The following is a 15,949-nucleotide window of genomic DNA, read 5'->3' on the forward strand; positions in this document are numbered from 1 at the left end:
AACCGGTTTTAATTGATACTCTTGAATCCCTTTTTCTTGAGTGTACTTTCAACAGAGGTATCAAGTTGTTTCAGATCTACAACAAGTGCCTGGTGAGTAGGGGGTAGGGTTTGTTCTGGACAGGACAGGGCCTAACTATAGTATAAGCACATGTCCTAGCGATATCCCTTATTGGGACAGTGGGGAAGGTGTTTGTCATTGGTCTTTGGTCTTGTGTTCAAGACCCACTTAACAAAAATATGTTAATATCATTATTTTGGCATCAGTTACAACAGACCTGATTGAATTTAAAATGAGTTTAAAATGAGTTTGTCATCAAACGATAGGAATATGTACGTTTTCCCCTTGAGCACGAATTATAATTGACCACATTTCCCCTTCCTCCTCTGAGGAGCCTCCACTGATGAATACAACTCTAATCTGCTGTGGACATCAGGATACAAATTCAGACCACTATTAGCTCCAAAAGGGGTTACAGCTTGGACTGCGTGCGGACAGTGAATTCAGAGCTATTCGGTGGCTAGCTACACTACAAACATCATTTTACCAGGTTCCAGTGAAGCAATGATAATAACAGTCCACAACAACATACCCAAGAGTTTCCTGGTTAGCAAGGGGAAGTCAGTGTTTCATTTCATTGTGTATTAGAAACACACTTTGAGATCGTTGTGAGGGGATTTCACCAGTGGTTGAATGGGGATTTGGGCTTCCAGGGAAAATGTTGTTCGATGTTGCAAAAGTAACTAAGTGAGGCGGAACTTAGCGAAGGGTCAAATATGTGAGGCTTATTTGATCTAATAGTTCCGTAATGTTTAGGCTGTTACAAATGTACTGATATAAGTGGATGCAAGTTACATTCTGGCAACTTTGAGAAAAATCTCATAGTTGTTCCAGTTTTTCACACGTGTATCTGCCTTCTCATTGGCTAGAATGGTACAACCTGATCTCGCCTGCCTTTGATCATTGAGGAGATGTATTTCCATTGTTAGAGCGGTCACTATCTAGTCAATATAATAGATAAACATTGGTCTGGTGCTGTGTTTACGTATGCATGCTATTAACGTGGAAAAGAGGCCTAGTGCAGGATCTGATAGGGCCAAGTAGTGGAATAGTGGGGAGGTTTTAATGGGTGTAGGATCTGATAGGGCCAAGTAGTGGAATAGTGGGGAGGTTTTAGTGGGTGTAGGATCTGATAGGGCCAAGTAGTGGAATAGTGGGGAGGTTTTAATGGGTGTAGGATCTGATAGGGCCAAGTAGTGGAATAGTGGGGAGGTTTTAATGGGTGCAGGATCTGATAGGGCCAAGTAGTGGAATAGTGATGAGGTTTTAGTGGGTGCAGGGTCTGATAGGGCCAAGTAGTGAAATAGTGATGAGGTTTTAATGGGTGCAGGGTCTGATAGGGCCAAGTAGTGGAATAGTGGGGCGGTTTTAATGGGTGCAGGATCTGATAGGGCCAAGTAGTGGAATAGTGATGAGGTTTTAGTGGGTGTAGGATCTGATAGGGCCAAGTAGTGGAATAGTGATGAGGTTTTAGTGGGTGTAGGATCAGATAGGGCCAAGTAGTGGAATAGTGGGGAGGTTTTAATGGGTGCAGGATGTGATAGGGCCAAGTAGTGGAATAGTGGGGGGGTTTTAGTGGGTGTAGGATCTGATAGGGCCAAGTAGTGGAATAGTGATGAGGTTTTAGTGGGTGTAGGATCTGATAGGGCCAAGTAGTGGAATAGTGGGGAGGTTTTAATGGGTGTAGGCTCTGATAGGGCCAAGTAGGGTGAAAAGAGGAAGAGAGAGGAGAATGAGAGGAGAGAGCAGGTGGAAAAGAGGAAGAGAGGAGAGAGGAGGATGAGAGGAGAGAGCAGGAGGAAAGGACAAAGGCAGAAAGTGAAATAAGGATGGGGAGAGGACAAAAGTCATTGGAAGAAATGGTTGTCGAATAAAAGGACCATAATGTTAAAAGATGCTTGTCCCTTTATTCAAGACACTGTAACCAACACTGAGGCACTACAATGGTTAAATGGTTAAACAGTTGAACAGTAATACTTTGGACAACACAGTAGAGATGTCTAATGTCTAATAACGTCCCGAGTTGTCCTTTCATGTGTGTTATGAGTATGCACATAATATGAGTGCATTGCTATCCTGATCCCAGACCTGTTTGTGGTCTTGCCAATGCCAACGGTCGTTCTGCCCCTGAACAAGGCAGTTTAACCCACTGTTCCCCGGTAGGTCGTCATTGTAAATAAGAAGTTGTTCGTAACTGACTTGCCTAGCTAAATAAAGGCCATCATGCCAGTCTGTCATTGCCAAGTCAACTCTTTGTCACCCATTGTCATGTTTAGCGTGACACAAATGAGTGACAGGAGTTGTCATGATGGCACAAACAGACTGGCACTCAGACTAGTGCATTGAGTCTCCTTCATAAGAGGACTATTTCATGTCAGACACTCTCTGCTGTGTCACACAGCTCTCTGTATTGAGGTGGTTGAGAGGTGAAGATCACAGGTGGCACATCAACCTTTCTTCTCATCTGGCAGAGTATTGTGATGGCCAGGGCAACTCCAACATCCTGAGGACCAGACACACAGTAACGGTTCAGTCAGGATTGACGGTGCAGGTGACCAGATGCTGAGTGTGATAGATGATGGTTCAATCTAATAGGCCTACACTCAAAAGGTACGGTGAAAATCACTATGGTACAGTGTTGGGGTGTGATAGAAAAATGACATATTTACCTGATTTGTTAATTATTAATAGTTTGCAATTCATGTTTAATAGATAGAAGGATATTTCTGTCCTGTTAGTGTCTATGTTTTTATGGTCTCCACTCTAATTCCCTGCAGCTAATCTGGGCATCAGAGATGATTTGAGCTGACAAATGAGTTAAAGACTGCATTACATAGTAAAAATGTGATGGGTGTAACCAAGAGAGGAGTTTAGAACAATTCCTCATTGTCTCTAAATCATTCTTCCATCTGGGAAACTAAGCCAGGGTGGGGTAAAGACAACAACCCAAGTGCAGATAACGACAGGATGAAGCCAGTGGTTTATGATGCTCCTTGGTCTGCATGAGGGGGTGGTTGAATCAACCATGACTGAGCATTGTTAGTGTCAGCTATATACAGTACTCTGCATTTGTGTAAAGGTTAGGTTACTGGGTCCAACACTCAAGGGGGGGGGTCAACCATCCTCATTGTTGCAATAATTAATCAATATTAAATAAAGATGATTGTTGGAAGAAATGACCAAATCTGTCTCAGTACTGAATTTCCACGACAGGGGTCAAATCATCCATCCTTCAGTTAGCATCCTGACTTTCAGATGTTTTAATTGTTCTTGTTTACTTGTATGTACTGTGTACTGCAATTCAGCTTTAAGCTGCCACATCGGTAATAATTATAATGAACAAATACTACTAAAGTTTTCAATTCGGGTAGTCAATTGAATTTCATTTCCTGAATTGAAAAATCCACTAAGGACTATTTTTGGGGAATTGAATTTCAATTGATTTGATTGAAAAAACTGAATGGACCCCAACCCTGAAATGGTGAAATAGTACAGACATCGATCTGAAATACATACCCATAATGCGTTAAGTGCTACTAATGTTCCTATCATCAGGCTGATTGCATAGCCCATGAAAGAGATCAGGATGGGAAGACATGGCTGAAAATTACAAATTTAGAGTTTATCATCTTGTGAGAAAAACAAGAGTACATGTGTTCGTATTAAATCAGAACAAATATCACTTTATTGTATCAAAGAGTACTGTAAATCATCTTTGTATATCAAACTAGAATTATGGCATTGTAATGGTGTAGTGGAATGACATGATTTTACCTCTTTATATACCAGCATGTGTTCATCCATTAATCCCTTGTGGTCATCATCCTCAGACATATCACTGTTGGGATAGTGAATAACAAATCTTGTATTGTTACCACGAGCAACCTGAAATAGAATGTGACATGGGCTCGTAAAAATATATCAATTGATCTTACCGAAAGACATAACAGATTTATTTAACACAGACTGACACACTGAATCCTCCTCAGCATACACACAACAACATCAACAACAGCATCAAGTTAACTTATTTAACACAGCAGACTCACACATTTAAAGTCTGTTGAGTCCTCATCAGAACAGAGACAGGAGAGGGGGATGTCTGTGCCCCAGTCTTGGTAGCCTTGTACGAGCCCACAGCATTTGAACTGAAAGTGAAGGAAACAGCACAACAGACACTTTAAAAACACTTAATTGATTTCCAGAACTATAAGGCCTTGAAGCCTACTCCATGGAGACATCTCCAATGAAAGTAATTTTAGTCCAGGACTAGGTTTACATCATCTGTGTCCGGAAAACACATTGCAGACACTTTGTATCCAAAACAACCCCAACCCCACAGCCCTAAGGACTCACCCATGGAAAAACACACCTGATTACAAAGGTGGAAGCACACACCCTGTCCTGGATTGGCCGAGACCCTAAGAAGTACTCAATGAAGGTGACTTACGTTAGCTTGAAAGTAGTACATCTGTTCTATATCGTTTTGTTTCGCTCCACTGAGAGGCATCATGGCTAGGTCTTCCTTTCTGCTTAACTCCTCCATCTTGAAATGAATGAGGTTTACATTGAATGTTATATTCACAGCTAAAACCTATACAGTAATCATCTACGACTTTGATGGGAACAGACTGAATTATCAAGAGTCAGATATATTCCACCATCATGCTTTATACTATAACATTTATGTTACATTTAACTCTAATATATTTTCACCGGAACAGCAAACAAACATTGGCTCAAGGTTGAATTCAAAGGGTAGGTAAGATACATAGAAGCTGTAGACTGTACCTCGTGTTTGGCTTGATATCCTTTCACACAATTCACAAACAGGTATAGGCTGGCCAGTGACATACCTACAGAAAACTACACACACATATTGGGGTTTGTCAAGCAAAATCAATACTTAAAGGTTCATTCAAATCAAAAATCACTTCAAACCATATCACACTTTCTGGGACCAGGGCATCTACCACTTAAGGGTACAGGTCTTGGCAAGCTTACCAGAATCACAGCCCACTTCTTCTCCTTGCGAGCTCCATAGACCCCAAAGATTGAAAGGGCCAGGGTTGCTGCGTCTAGGACATACAGAACTGCTATCCCTGGCAGCATCTTGTCTATCTGTGAGTAGGAAGACAAGTCAAATTCATGAAATGGCAATTCTGGGTTTATAATCATAATATTACAATGATACTGCTGGATTCTAGCCTGGTCTCAGATCTGTTTATGCTGTATAACCAACTCCTATGGTTGTTGTCATGCTAAACACTGTAGGAGTTAGAAAGACAGCACAAACAGATCTGGGACCAGGCTAGATGGACACAGAATTAGTATAACTAAATGTGTATGACATAATAAGGAAATGTAATAGGAGCTATAAAAATAACAATTACTTCTTCTGATTGGTGGAAGTGCCCATGTCCAAATAACGTGATGGCCAGCAAGAGGGTGCTGATGATCTGAAGAGAATACAACACATGATACAATCATTACAATGTACAGGGTATTATACTGAGAATTCTACTGATAATACACAGTAAAGGTAGATACAATCATTACAATGTACAGGGTATTATACTGAGAATTCTACTGATAATGCACAGTAAAGGTTGATACAATCATTACAATGTACAAGGTATTATACTGGGAATTCTACTGATAATGCACAGTAAAGGTTGATACAATCATTACAATGTACAGGGTATTATACTGGGAATTCTACTGATAATGCACAGTAAAGGTTGATACAATCATTACAATGTACAGGGTATTATACTGGGAATTCTACTGATAATGCACAGTAAAGGTTGATACAATCATTACAATGTACAAGGTATTATACTGGGAATTCTACTGATAATGCACAGTAAAGGTTGATACAATCATTACAATGTACAGGGTATTATACTGGGAATTCTACTGATAATGCACAGTAAAGGTTGATACAATCATTACAATGTACAGGGTATTATACTGGGAATTCTACTGATAATGCACAGTAAAGGTTGATACAATCATTACAATGTACAGGGTATTATACTGGGAATTCTACTGATAATGCACAGTAAAGGTTGATACAATCATTACAATGTACAGGGTATTATACTGGGAATTCTACTGATAATGCACAGTAAAGGTTGATACAATCATTACAATGTACAGGGTATTATACTGGGAATTCTACTGGTAATGCACAGTAAAGGTTGATACAGTCATTACAATGTACAGGGTATTATACTGGGAATTCTACTGATAATGCACAGTAAAGGTTGATACAATCATTACAATGTACAGGGTATTATACTGAGAATTCTACTGATAATGCACAGTAAAGGTTGATACAGTCATTACAATGTACAGGGTATTATACTGAGAATTCTACTGATAATGCACAGTAAAGGTTGATACAGTCATTACAATGTACAGGGTATTATTCTGAGAATTCTACTGATAATGCACAGTAAAGGTTGATACAATCATTACAATGTACAGGGTATTATACTGGGAATTCTACTGATAATGCACAGTAAAGGTTGATACAATCATTACAATGTACAGGTTTATTATACTGGGAATTCTACTGATAATGCACAGTAAAGGTTGATACAGTCATTACAATGTACAGGGTATTATTCTGAGAATTCTACTGATAATGCACAGTAAAGGTTGATACAATCATTACAATGTACAGGGTATTATACTGGGAATTCTACTGATAATGCACAGTAAAGGTTGATACAGTCATTACAATGTACAGGGTATTATACTGGGAATTCTACTGATAATACACAGTAAAGGTTGATACAATCATTACAATGTACAGGGTATTATACTGGGAATTCTACTGATAATGCACAGTAAATGTAGATACAATCTTTACAATGTACAGGGTATTATACTGGGAATTCTACTGATAATACACAGTAAATGTAGATACAATCTTTACAATGTACAGGGTATTATTCTGAGAATTCTACTGATAATACACAGTAAATGTAGATACAATCTTTACAATGTACAGGGTATTATTCTGAGAATTCTACTGATAATACACAGTAAATGTAGATACAATCATTACAATGTACAGGGTATTATTCTGAGAATTCTACTCATGCTTCATCATGAGTCATGAGGGATGGAATTATTTACAGGGTTTGTGAGCAGAGGGTTAATGAGTTTACAATATATTTCATATGTATCATTTATAAATAGCCTATAAATGATGACATGAATAGCTGAAATGTTAATTTAGTTGGCTGTTTACTAATCAAATATACTTACAAAGCCTTTGTGGTATGCCGTGTGTCTGAGTTAATAAACATGACATAACTTTATAACATACTGCAGCTTAAGTAGAATATGCTGAGACAATAAATAAATATGTTGAACACATCCCCACAAGCCACACCTAAAAAACGGATTCCAGTGAAAGTTTAAACATGACAGCTGATATCAAAGGGTAACTACGTAGGCTACAACATCTATTTTGTTTTACTTCTTTGTTCAGTACTACACTAGAGGAGAACAATCGGCCAATGTATTTTAATGTAAGCAGCACCGCTCATTGCTTGGGCACCCCACCGCGCGCATAACAACAACAAGCGCTGCAATAAATGTAGGAAGGAAAGTAATATAACTAAACTTGTCTACACGGTCATAAAGTGGCCGATAAAAAAAAACCGAATTCATCAACTCGAATGAAATAAGGCCAATAGACTGGAAGATTACTTACCCCTATCAAGACACACACACAAATGAACGCCCGTTTTACCCAGATATTAATTCTTCCCATTTTAATATTTGGTTATGATACAAACAACAGCTTAGATAAATTGTTCACTTCAGAGAGGGGCTAAATTAAATCCAGAAAATGGATCGTCCGATTTCTTTAACCGGTTTTTCTTCTCAGCGTGAGTTTGTTGACATTGCCTAACGACTCAAACTAAATTATTCCGCTGCTCTATGTTCGCTACATACTTCGGAGAATAAACGAAGGTCCATGGGTGTGGCGTATCGTTTTGACGGAGCAAGGACTTTGATGTTGACATACTGCTGAATGGTGTTTGGTTACATGGGGGGACTAGCCCACATGAACGCAACCTCCCATGTTATGTTGGACAGTGCACGATGGCTAGAGATCAGGCAGGCTAAAAGGAACTATATGATCAATCTGCTGTCTGCGTTGGCCTTGCAGCATTTATGGTGATAGGGCCTCTACTTCTTACGCTTTGCGGAGCAGCGCAGAACTGTTAACGTTTTGATCCCTGCGCGACAGAAATGAAGCGCCCCGCACTCTTGGCCTCACACGCCAGCAGTGAACATTGCAGGAAAACATAACGCTGTGCTGCATTTTTCAACGCTTTCTTTCATGTGCTGTGGTCTCCTGACGTCAAATAATCAACACTTCTTCATATTGATTCAATGGATTGTGGTCAGTTAACCAATGGAATATGGTGTCAATATTATAAAAACTATATATATATATTAGCAAATACAAATTCCAAGTGCTATAAACTATATCGTGATTTTCCATTAAGAAACGTTCAGTTTCTGTAAGCGTTCGAGGCCAAGGCTTCATTTCGGTAGCGCAGGAATCAACCCTCCGAGACTTGTCAAGGATCAAATCAAATCAAAGTTTATTTGTCACGTGCGTCGAGTACAACAGGTGAAATGCCTTACAGTGAAATGCTTACTTACTGGCTCTAACCAATAGTGCAAAAAAAGGTACGTAATAGGTAAGTAAAGAAATAAAACAACAGTAAAAAGACAAGCTATACACAATAGTCTGTGTAGCCATTTGATTACCTGTTCAGGAGTCTTATGGCTTGGGGGTAAAAACTGTTGAGAAGCCTTTTTGTCCTAGACTTGGCACTCCGGTACCGCTTGCCATGCGGTAGTAGAGAGAACAGTATATGACTGAGGTGGCTAGGGTCTTTGACAATTTTTAGGGCCTTCCTCTGACACCGCCTGGTGTAGAGGTCCTGGATGGCAGGCAGCTTTGCCCCAGTGATGTACTGGGCCGTACGCACTACCCTCTTTTTAGTTTCCTGAGGGGGAAGAGGCTTTGTCGTGTCCTCTTCACGACTGTCTTGGTGTGTTTGGACCATTCTAGTTTGTTGTTGATGTGGAACATTATCTTCACACAAGATCAAGAAAACTGATTTGACGTGTATCAGATTGCATAGTAAATCTCAAATGATCAGAACAGGAGTTAAGAAGAGCATGGAACGCCTGGAGCTGTTTTGCATCACCCCTCCATAGAACGAAAATATCATTAATATACCATTTCCACATAATGATGTTAGGCAAGAAAACATTTTTGAGAGGATTGAAAATAGACTGTTTCTCCATGTAACCCACATACAAATTAGCATAGTTAGGAGCCATGGGGGATCACATAGCAGTACCCTTCGTCTGAATAAAGAAATCATTTAGAAACATGAAATAGTTATGTGTGAGTACTATTTCAGACAATGTTATAATGCATGCACTGGAAGGTAGTTCATTAGGGTCACGTTGCAGAAGAAAATGTTCCATAGCTTCAATACCGCCCTCGTGTGGAAGATTTGTGTATAACGACTCAACATCAAAAGTAACACAAGGTATTTCTGAGTTTCTTGCACGCCCAATTTTTCAGTTTTTGATTTGTTAAAAAAGTTTGAAATATCCAATAAATGTCGTTCCACTTCATGATTGTGTCCCACTTGTTGTTGATTCTTCACAAAAAAATACAGTTTTATATATTTATGTTTGAAGCCTGAAATGTGACAAAAGGTCGCAAAGTTCAAGGGGGCCGAATACTTTCGCAAGGCACTGTATATCTAACTATCTCCCACATTTCAGGTTGGCAACACAAGGAACCCAAACATGAGCTTCCATATACCTCACTATCTCCCACATTTCAGGTTGGCAACACAAGGAACCCAAACATGAGCTTCCATATACCTCACTATCTCCCACATTTCAGGTTGGCAACACAAGGAACCCAAACATGAGCAAAAAACGGTACTATTAAAACAGAAAGTATTACCCATTTTTCACAGCAACTCTTTCCCTTTTTCTTGACAGAAAACTAAGACCAACAAGTAGCCTGCCTCTGACTTTATCAGAACGTTTTCATACTGGTATATAACTTCATCAATATAACACCAACCAACCTCTTTTGACCTTGGGGGGTTTATTTATTTAATGCATTATACTGCCATTTTACTATGATAACGCATCATAAATAAATATGGTACCATATGGTATTTCCAAATATTACACAATCCATGCTTCCTTCCCTCCTCCGTAACTTGGCTTGGAGTAACCACTGATATCATAAGATTTACAGCAGATGTGTTATTTCAGTGATTAATAAAATGGAATGAGCAAGCAACCCTGAACCATAAGTGAGAGCACCAGCTGTTCAGGACGACTGCGTGATCACGCTCTCCGTAGCCAATGTGAGTAAGACCTTTAAACAGGTTAACATCAACAAGGCCCCAGGACCAGGATGCGTACTCGGAGCATGCACTGACCAGCTGGCAAGTGTCTTCATTGACATTTTTTATCTCTTACCCAGTCTGTAATACCTACATGTTACAAGCAGACCACCGTAGTCCCTGTGCCCAAGGACGCCAAGGTAACCTGCCTAAATGACGATCGCCCCATAACAGTCACATCTGTAGCCATGAAAAGCTTTGAAAGGCTTATCATGAATCACATCAACACCATCATCCCAGACACCCTGGACCCACTCCAATTTGCATACCGCCCCAATAGATCCACAGATGACGTAATCTCTATTGCACTCCATACTGCCCTTTCCCACTTGGACAAAAGGAACACCTACGTGAGAATGCTGTTCATTGACTACAGTTCAGCATTCAACACCATAGTGCCCTCCAAGCTCATCACTAAGCTAAGGATCCAGGGACTGAAAACACTCCCTCTGCAACTGGATCCTGGTGAACACCTCTCTCTGCAACTGGATCTTGGTGAACACCTCTCTCTGCAACTGGATCCTGGTGAACACCTCTCTCTGCAACTGGATCTTGGTGAACACCTCTCTCTGCAACTGGATCCTGGTGAACACCTCTCTCTGCAACTGGATCCTGGTGAACACCTCTCTCTGCAACTGGATCTTGGTGAACACCTCTCTCTGCAACTGGATCCTGGTGAACACCTCTCTCTGCAACTGGATCCTGGTGAACACCTCTCTCTGCAACTGGATCCTGGTGAACACCTCTCTCTGCAACTGGATCTTGGTCTTCCCAACGGGACGTCCCCAGGTGGTGAGGGTAGGCAACAACACATCCACCACGTTGACCGTAGGGCATACGGCCCAGTACATCACTGGGGCAGAGCTCCCTGCCATCCAGGACCTCTATACCTCATTGTGTATCCATTACTACGTGTTTGACATCTCTATAATTTCTCTATTTTTCTTTCTCTCTGCATTGTGGGAAGGGCTCGTAAGTAAGCATTTCACTAATAGTCCATACCTGTTGTTGATGAAGCATGTGACAAATACAATTTGATTTGAAGGATGTTTTCATGTTGACAGTCATTATTAAAGACCACTAATATCACACACTGTTAAAAATCATTTCTTAAACCCTCAAGTTCAACTTATCTGTATTGTCCCCATTGGGAGATATGTTGTGCAGTCAGGGTTCAACAATACAAAACGACAACATTAAAAACAGTGACAACCATACAACCAATGCACACAACATGAAACAATGACATTGATAGAAAGGAGCAATCATTGAGCAGAAGTGCAGCAATAAATCAACATTTAATTTAATGTGCAGATTCAGAAAGTTTATGGGCTGTGGGATACAATAGTTCTTGTATCTGCTGCTATTGAGTTTGGGAAGTCTAAAACGACGACCTAAGGGGAGAAGTGCAACATGGTCAAGGAGGGGATGATCAGGACAGTCTAGGATACTGTTAGCTCTCCTCACCACATGCTTTCTGAATGTCACCGAGAGCTGTGCCTGTTGCACCCTGATGACCTGGCTGGCCACCTTAACCACACTGTCCAACCTAAACAGTGTCATCACGGTCTTGATGACATTAAAAAGAGTTCATCGTTCTCAACAACATAAAAGCCGCTGCTGTCCCTTTATACAGATGGCATCTGTGTCCTCCTTAAACGTCAACTTGTTGTTCAGCACTGTTCCCAGGTACTTGTAGGTACTGACCAGCTCAATGTACTTTCTCATGACCACAGTGGGTGTGGGGTTCTGTGGCTGCCTTCTAAAGTCAATGTCTTTAGTTTGGGAGACATTCTGTTGGAGGAAGCAGTTTTCAAACCATGACAGGAAGTCATCTACCAGAGGCCCTTTCTCAGACTCTCCATCCTGTAGGAGACTGACGACGACAGAGTCATCTACCAGAGGCCCTTTCTCAGACTCTCCATCCTGTAGGAGACTGACGACGACAGAGTCATCTACCAGAGGCCCTTTCTCAGACTCTCCATCCTGTAGGAGACTGACGACGACAGAGTCATCTACCAGAGGCCCTTTCTCAGACTCTCCATCCTGTAGGAGACTGACGATGACAGAGTCATCTACCACAGGCCCTTTCTCAGACTCTCCATCCTGTTGGAGACTGACGACGACAGAGTCATCTACCAGAGGCCCTTTCTCAGACTCTCCATCCTGTAGGAGACTGACGACGACAGAGTCATCTACCAGAGGCCCTTTCTCAGACTCTCCATCCTGTTGGAGACTGACGATGACAGAGTCATCTACCAGAGGCCCTTTCTCAGACTCTCCATCCTGTAGGAGACTGACGACGACAGAGTCATCTACCAGAGGCCCTTTCTCAGACTCTCCATCCTGTAGGAGACTGACGATGACAGAGTCATCTACCACAGGCCCTTTCTCAGACTCTCCATCCTGTTGGAGACTGACGACGACAGAGTCATCTACCAGAGGCCCTTTCTCAGACTCTCCATCCTGTAGGAGACTGACGACGACAGAGTCATCTACCAGAGGCCCTTTCTCAGACTCTCCATCCTGTTGGAGACTGACGATGACAGAGTCATCTACCAGAGGCCCTTTCTCAGACTCTCCATCCTGTAGGAGACTGACGACGACAGAGTCATCTACCAGAGGCCCTTTCTCAGACTCTCCATCCTGTAGGAGACTGACGACGACAGAGTCATCTACCAGAGGCCCTTTCTCAGACTCTCCATCCTGTAGGAGACTGACGACGACAGAGTCATCTACCACAGGCCCTTTCTCAGACTCTCCATCCTGTAGGAGACTGACGATGACAGAGTCATCAGCAAACTTGATGATGTGCCTATTTTCATATTGGCTATGACAGTCATTAGAGTATAGTATGTACAGGAGAGGAGAGAGCATGCAACCTTGTAGGGATCCGGTGGAGTAGGCAGAGTTACTTTGATCTGACGCCATTTACTCACGCTTGTTGGGACCAGTCTGGGCCTGGGACACAGAAGCACAAACTTTACAACCTGAGATGGTGGGTGGAGGAAGCCCAGCTAGCAATGAGGAATCAGCCCAGAAATGCCCTCTTCTGGGGGGCCGGAACTGATTGAATCGACCTGGATCTTACCAGAATCCCCCAGAAGGGGCCCGATGCTAATTTAAATAAATGTATACAAAATTACCGAATTTAGTCATTTTAAACATTACTATTCTACATTTTATGCATACAAATTATACCCATCCACCCCCCAAAAAATATGTAGGAGGAAACACTGTACACCTGATGACCGTGTCAGCGTGCATGCGCCTGGCCCACCACAGGAGTCGCTACAGGGCGACGGAACAAGGACATGGCGTCCGGCCAAACCCTCCCTTAACTCGGACGACGCTGGGCCAATTGTGCGGGTCACCCGGTCGCGGCCGGCACGGTTATCGAACTAGCATCTGTAACAACGCAGTTTGCACTGCGATGCAGTGCTTGTCAATTGCCTTGCACAAAGTATCAAAATACTAAAATACTACTTAAGCAGGACTTTAAATGTTTTATTTAAATGTTAATTGTATTTTTGATCACAGAAACAATAAAAAATATGGAAAAATAAATAAATAATGAAATGCTAATTATATAAAGCAGCCGTGTAATCATCTGCCAGAGTAGCCCCAATCGACACGAGACCCAAGTAATACATTTGGGACAGATAACTCTATTCGGAATCGGCCCGAGTGTAACGCTCAGCCGGAATCGGCCCAGATCCACCGTGCTACCTGGGAGACCTGTTAGAAAGGGAAATGCACGCCCTTAAACTAGCAAAGGTTAGCTAGCTGGATAGATCATTTTTTATTACTTACATTAAATTATCTGCTGTCAAGGGCAGAATAATATTCTCATAATTAACTATTCTATTATTTTAATTCAATAACTGATACAGCACTTAAAGCTTATTTGAGTGTGCAAAGTTAACTAGCTAGCTTGGTACTTAACTACCTGCTCCTCCAGCAACTATTTTTTCCCACGGTCAGTTTATCCAGGAGCGCTTTCTTCAACGACTTCAGATCCACTCCGATTTCTTTCTCTATCAAGTCGACAACGTAGTCGGGGAGTGCTCCATCACCCAATCCTGTTTCGGAGTCTTCATCATTTGTCGATATAGGGCTTTGTAGATCAGATTCATCACTTTGGCCGTTTTGCTGCTCTGCAGAGGGCGCCGCCATCTTTCTTCTGTGTCTCTTCCACGTCAACAGCACGCAGATGTAAACACAGCACCGAACACAGCCGTCACCGTCTATACACCCCCTCTAGTGGTGACAGTTAGTATTACGGGGCCTGTCACGGGTAAACACTTGGGACATTTCCAACTATAACACAATCCACGCTTCCTTCCCTCCTCCATTCATTGGCTTCGAGTAACCAGTGATATCATGGGCCGCCTTAGGCAGTGGTGATAGCTTCAGACAATTTACCGTTGATGTGTTATTTCAGTGATTACTAAAGGGAATTAGGAAGGATGTTTTCAAAACAAGACCCTCTTCAGTGTTGAGTGTCATGTTGACAATCAAGACCTCACAGGAAACAACTGGACATACTGTATGTGCTCAGTTACGTAGTTGTTGAACTAATCTGTAACCCAGAAAGGAACAGTTACTCTCCAGTTACTCTCCAGCATTTCAAACCCACCTATCCTCGTTGGTTGGCCCTCGCTTCATACTCGTCGCCAAACCCACTGGCTACAGGTTATCTACTAGTCTCTGCTAGGTAAAGCCACGCCTTATCTCAGCTCACAGGTCACCATAGCAGCACCCACTCGTAGCACTCGCTCCAGCAAGTATGTCTCACTGGTCACCCCAAAAGCCAATTCCTCCTTTGGTCGTCTTTCCTTCCAGTTCTCTGCTGCCAATGACTGGAACGAACTGCAAAAATCTCTGAAGCTGGAGACTCATATCTCCCTCACCTGCTTTAAGCACGAGCTGTCAGAGCAGCTTACAGATCACTGCACCTGTACATAGCCCATCTGTAAACAGCCCATCTATCTACCTACCTCATCCCCATACTGTATTTATTTATTTATCTTGCTACTTTGCATCCCAGTATCTCTACTTGCACATTCATCTTCTGCACATCTACCATTCCAGTGTTTAATTGCTATATTGTAATTACTTCGCCACCATGGCCTATTTATTTCCTTAACTTACCTCATTTGCACTCACTGTATATAGACTTTTTGTTTTCTTTTGTTCTACTGTATTATTGACTATGTTTTGTTTATTCCATGTGTAACTCTGTGTTGTTGTATGTGTCGAATTTCTATGCTTTATCTTGGCCAGGTCGCAGTTGCAAATGAGAACTTGTTCTCAACTAGCCTACCTGGTTAAATGAAGGTGAAATGAAATAAATAACAAATCAAATCCTTAATTTGTACATCCTTTTCCGGTGAATGGGGAAT

The 15,949-nt window shown here is 41.7% G+C and overlaps 1 protein-coding gene across 3 annotated transcripts; it reads right to left on the reverse strand.

The window, feature by feature from the left end:
• Positions 1 to 1,947: 1,947 nt before the first annotated feature.
• LOC149978181 (tetraspanin-8-like) lies at positions 1,948 to 14,748 on the reverse strand. 3 transcript variants are annotated; one of them, XM_090201129.1, is made up of 9 exons: positions 14,494 to 14,748; positions 5,454 to 5,519; positions 5,065 to 5,181; positions 4,852 to 4,926; positions 4,511 to 4,606; positions 4,110 to 4,208; positions 3,835 to 3,945; positions 3,577 to 3,660; positions 1,948 to 2,563 (listed from the first exon to the last, which is right to left on the reverse strand). In XM_090201129.1, the coding sequence occupies exons 3-9, from the start codon at positions 5,170 to 5,172 to the stop codon at positions 2,435 to 2,437; spliced, it is 702 nt and encodes a 233-aa protein (XP_090057255.1). In that variant the 5' UTR covers positions 5,173 to 5,181; positions 5,454 to 5,519; positions 14,494 to 14,748; the 3' UTR covers positions 1,948 to 2,434. The 3 variants fall into 3 exon arrangements, with proteins under 3 accessions (XP_090057255.1, XP_090057254.1, XP_090057253.1); XM_090201128.1 differs by lacking the exon at positions 14,494 to 14,748 and adding an exon at positions 8,866 to 9,068; XM_090201127.1 differs by lacking the exon at positions 14,494 to 14,748 and adding an exon at positions 7,793 to 8,267.
• Between the last annotated feature and the right edge of the window lie 1,201 nt (positions 14,749 to 15,949).

This window comes from Oncorhynchus mykiss, chromosome 15 (genome assembly GCF_057628025.1).
Source record: "Oncorhynchus mykiss isolate SJ-2025 chromosome 15, ASM5762802v1, whole genome shotgun sequence".
In the NCBI taxonomy this organism is placed as follows: Eukaryota; Metazoa; Chordata; class Actinopteri; order Salmoniformes; family Salmonidae; genus Oncorhynchus; species Oncorhynchus mykiss.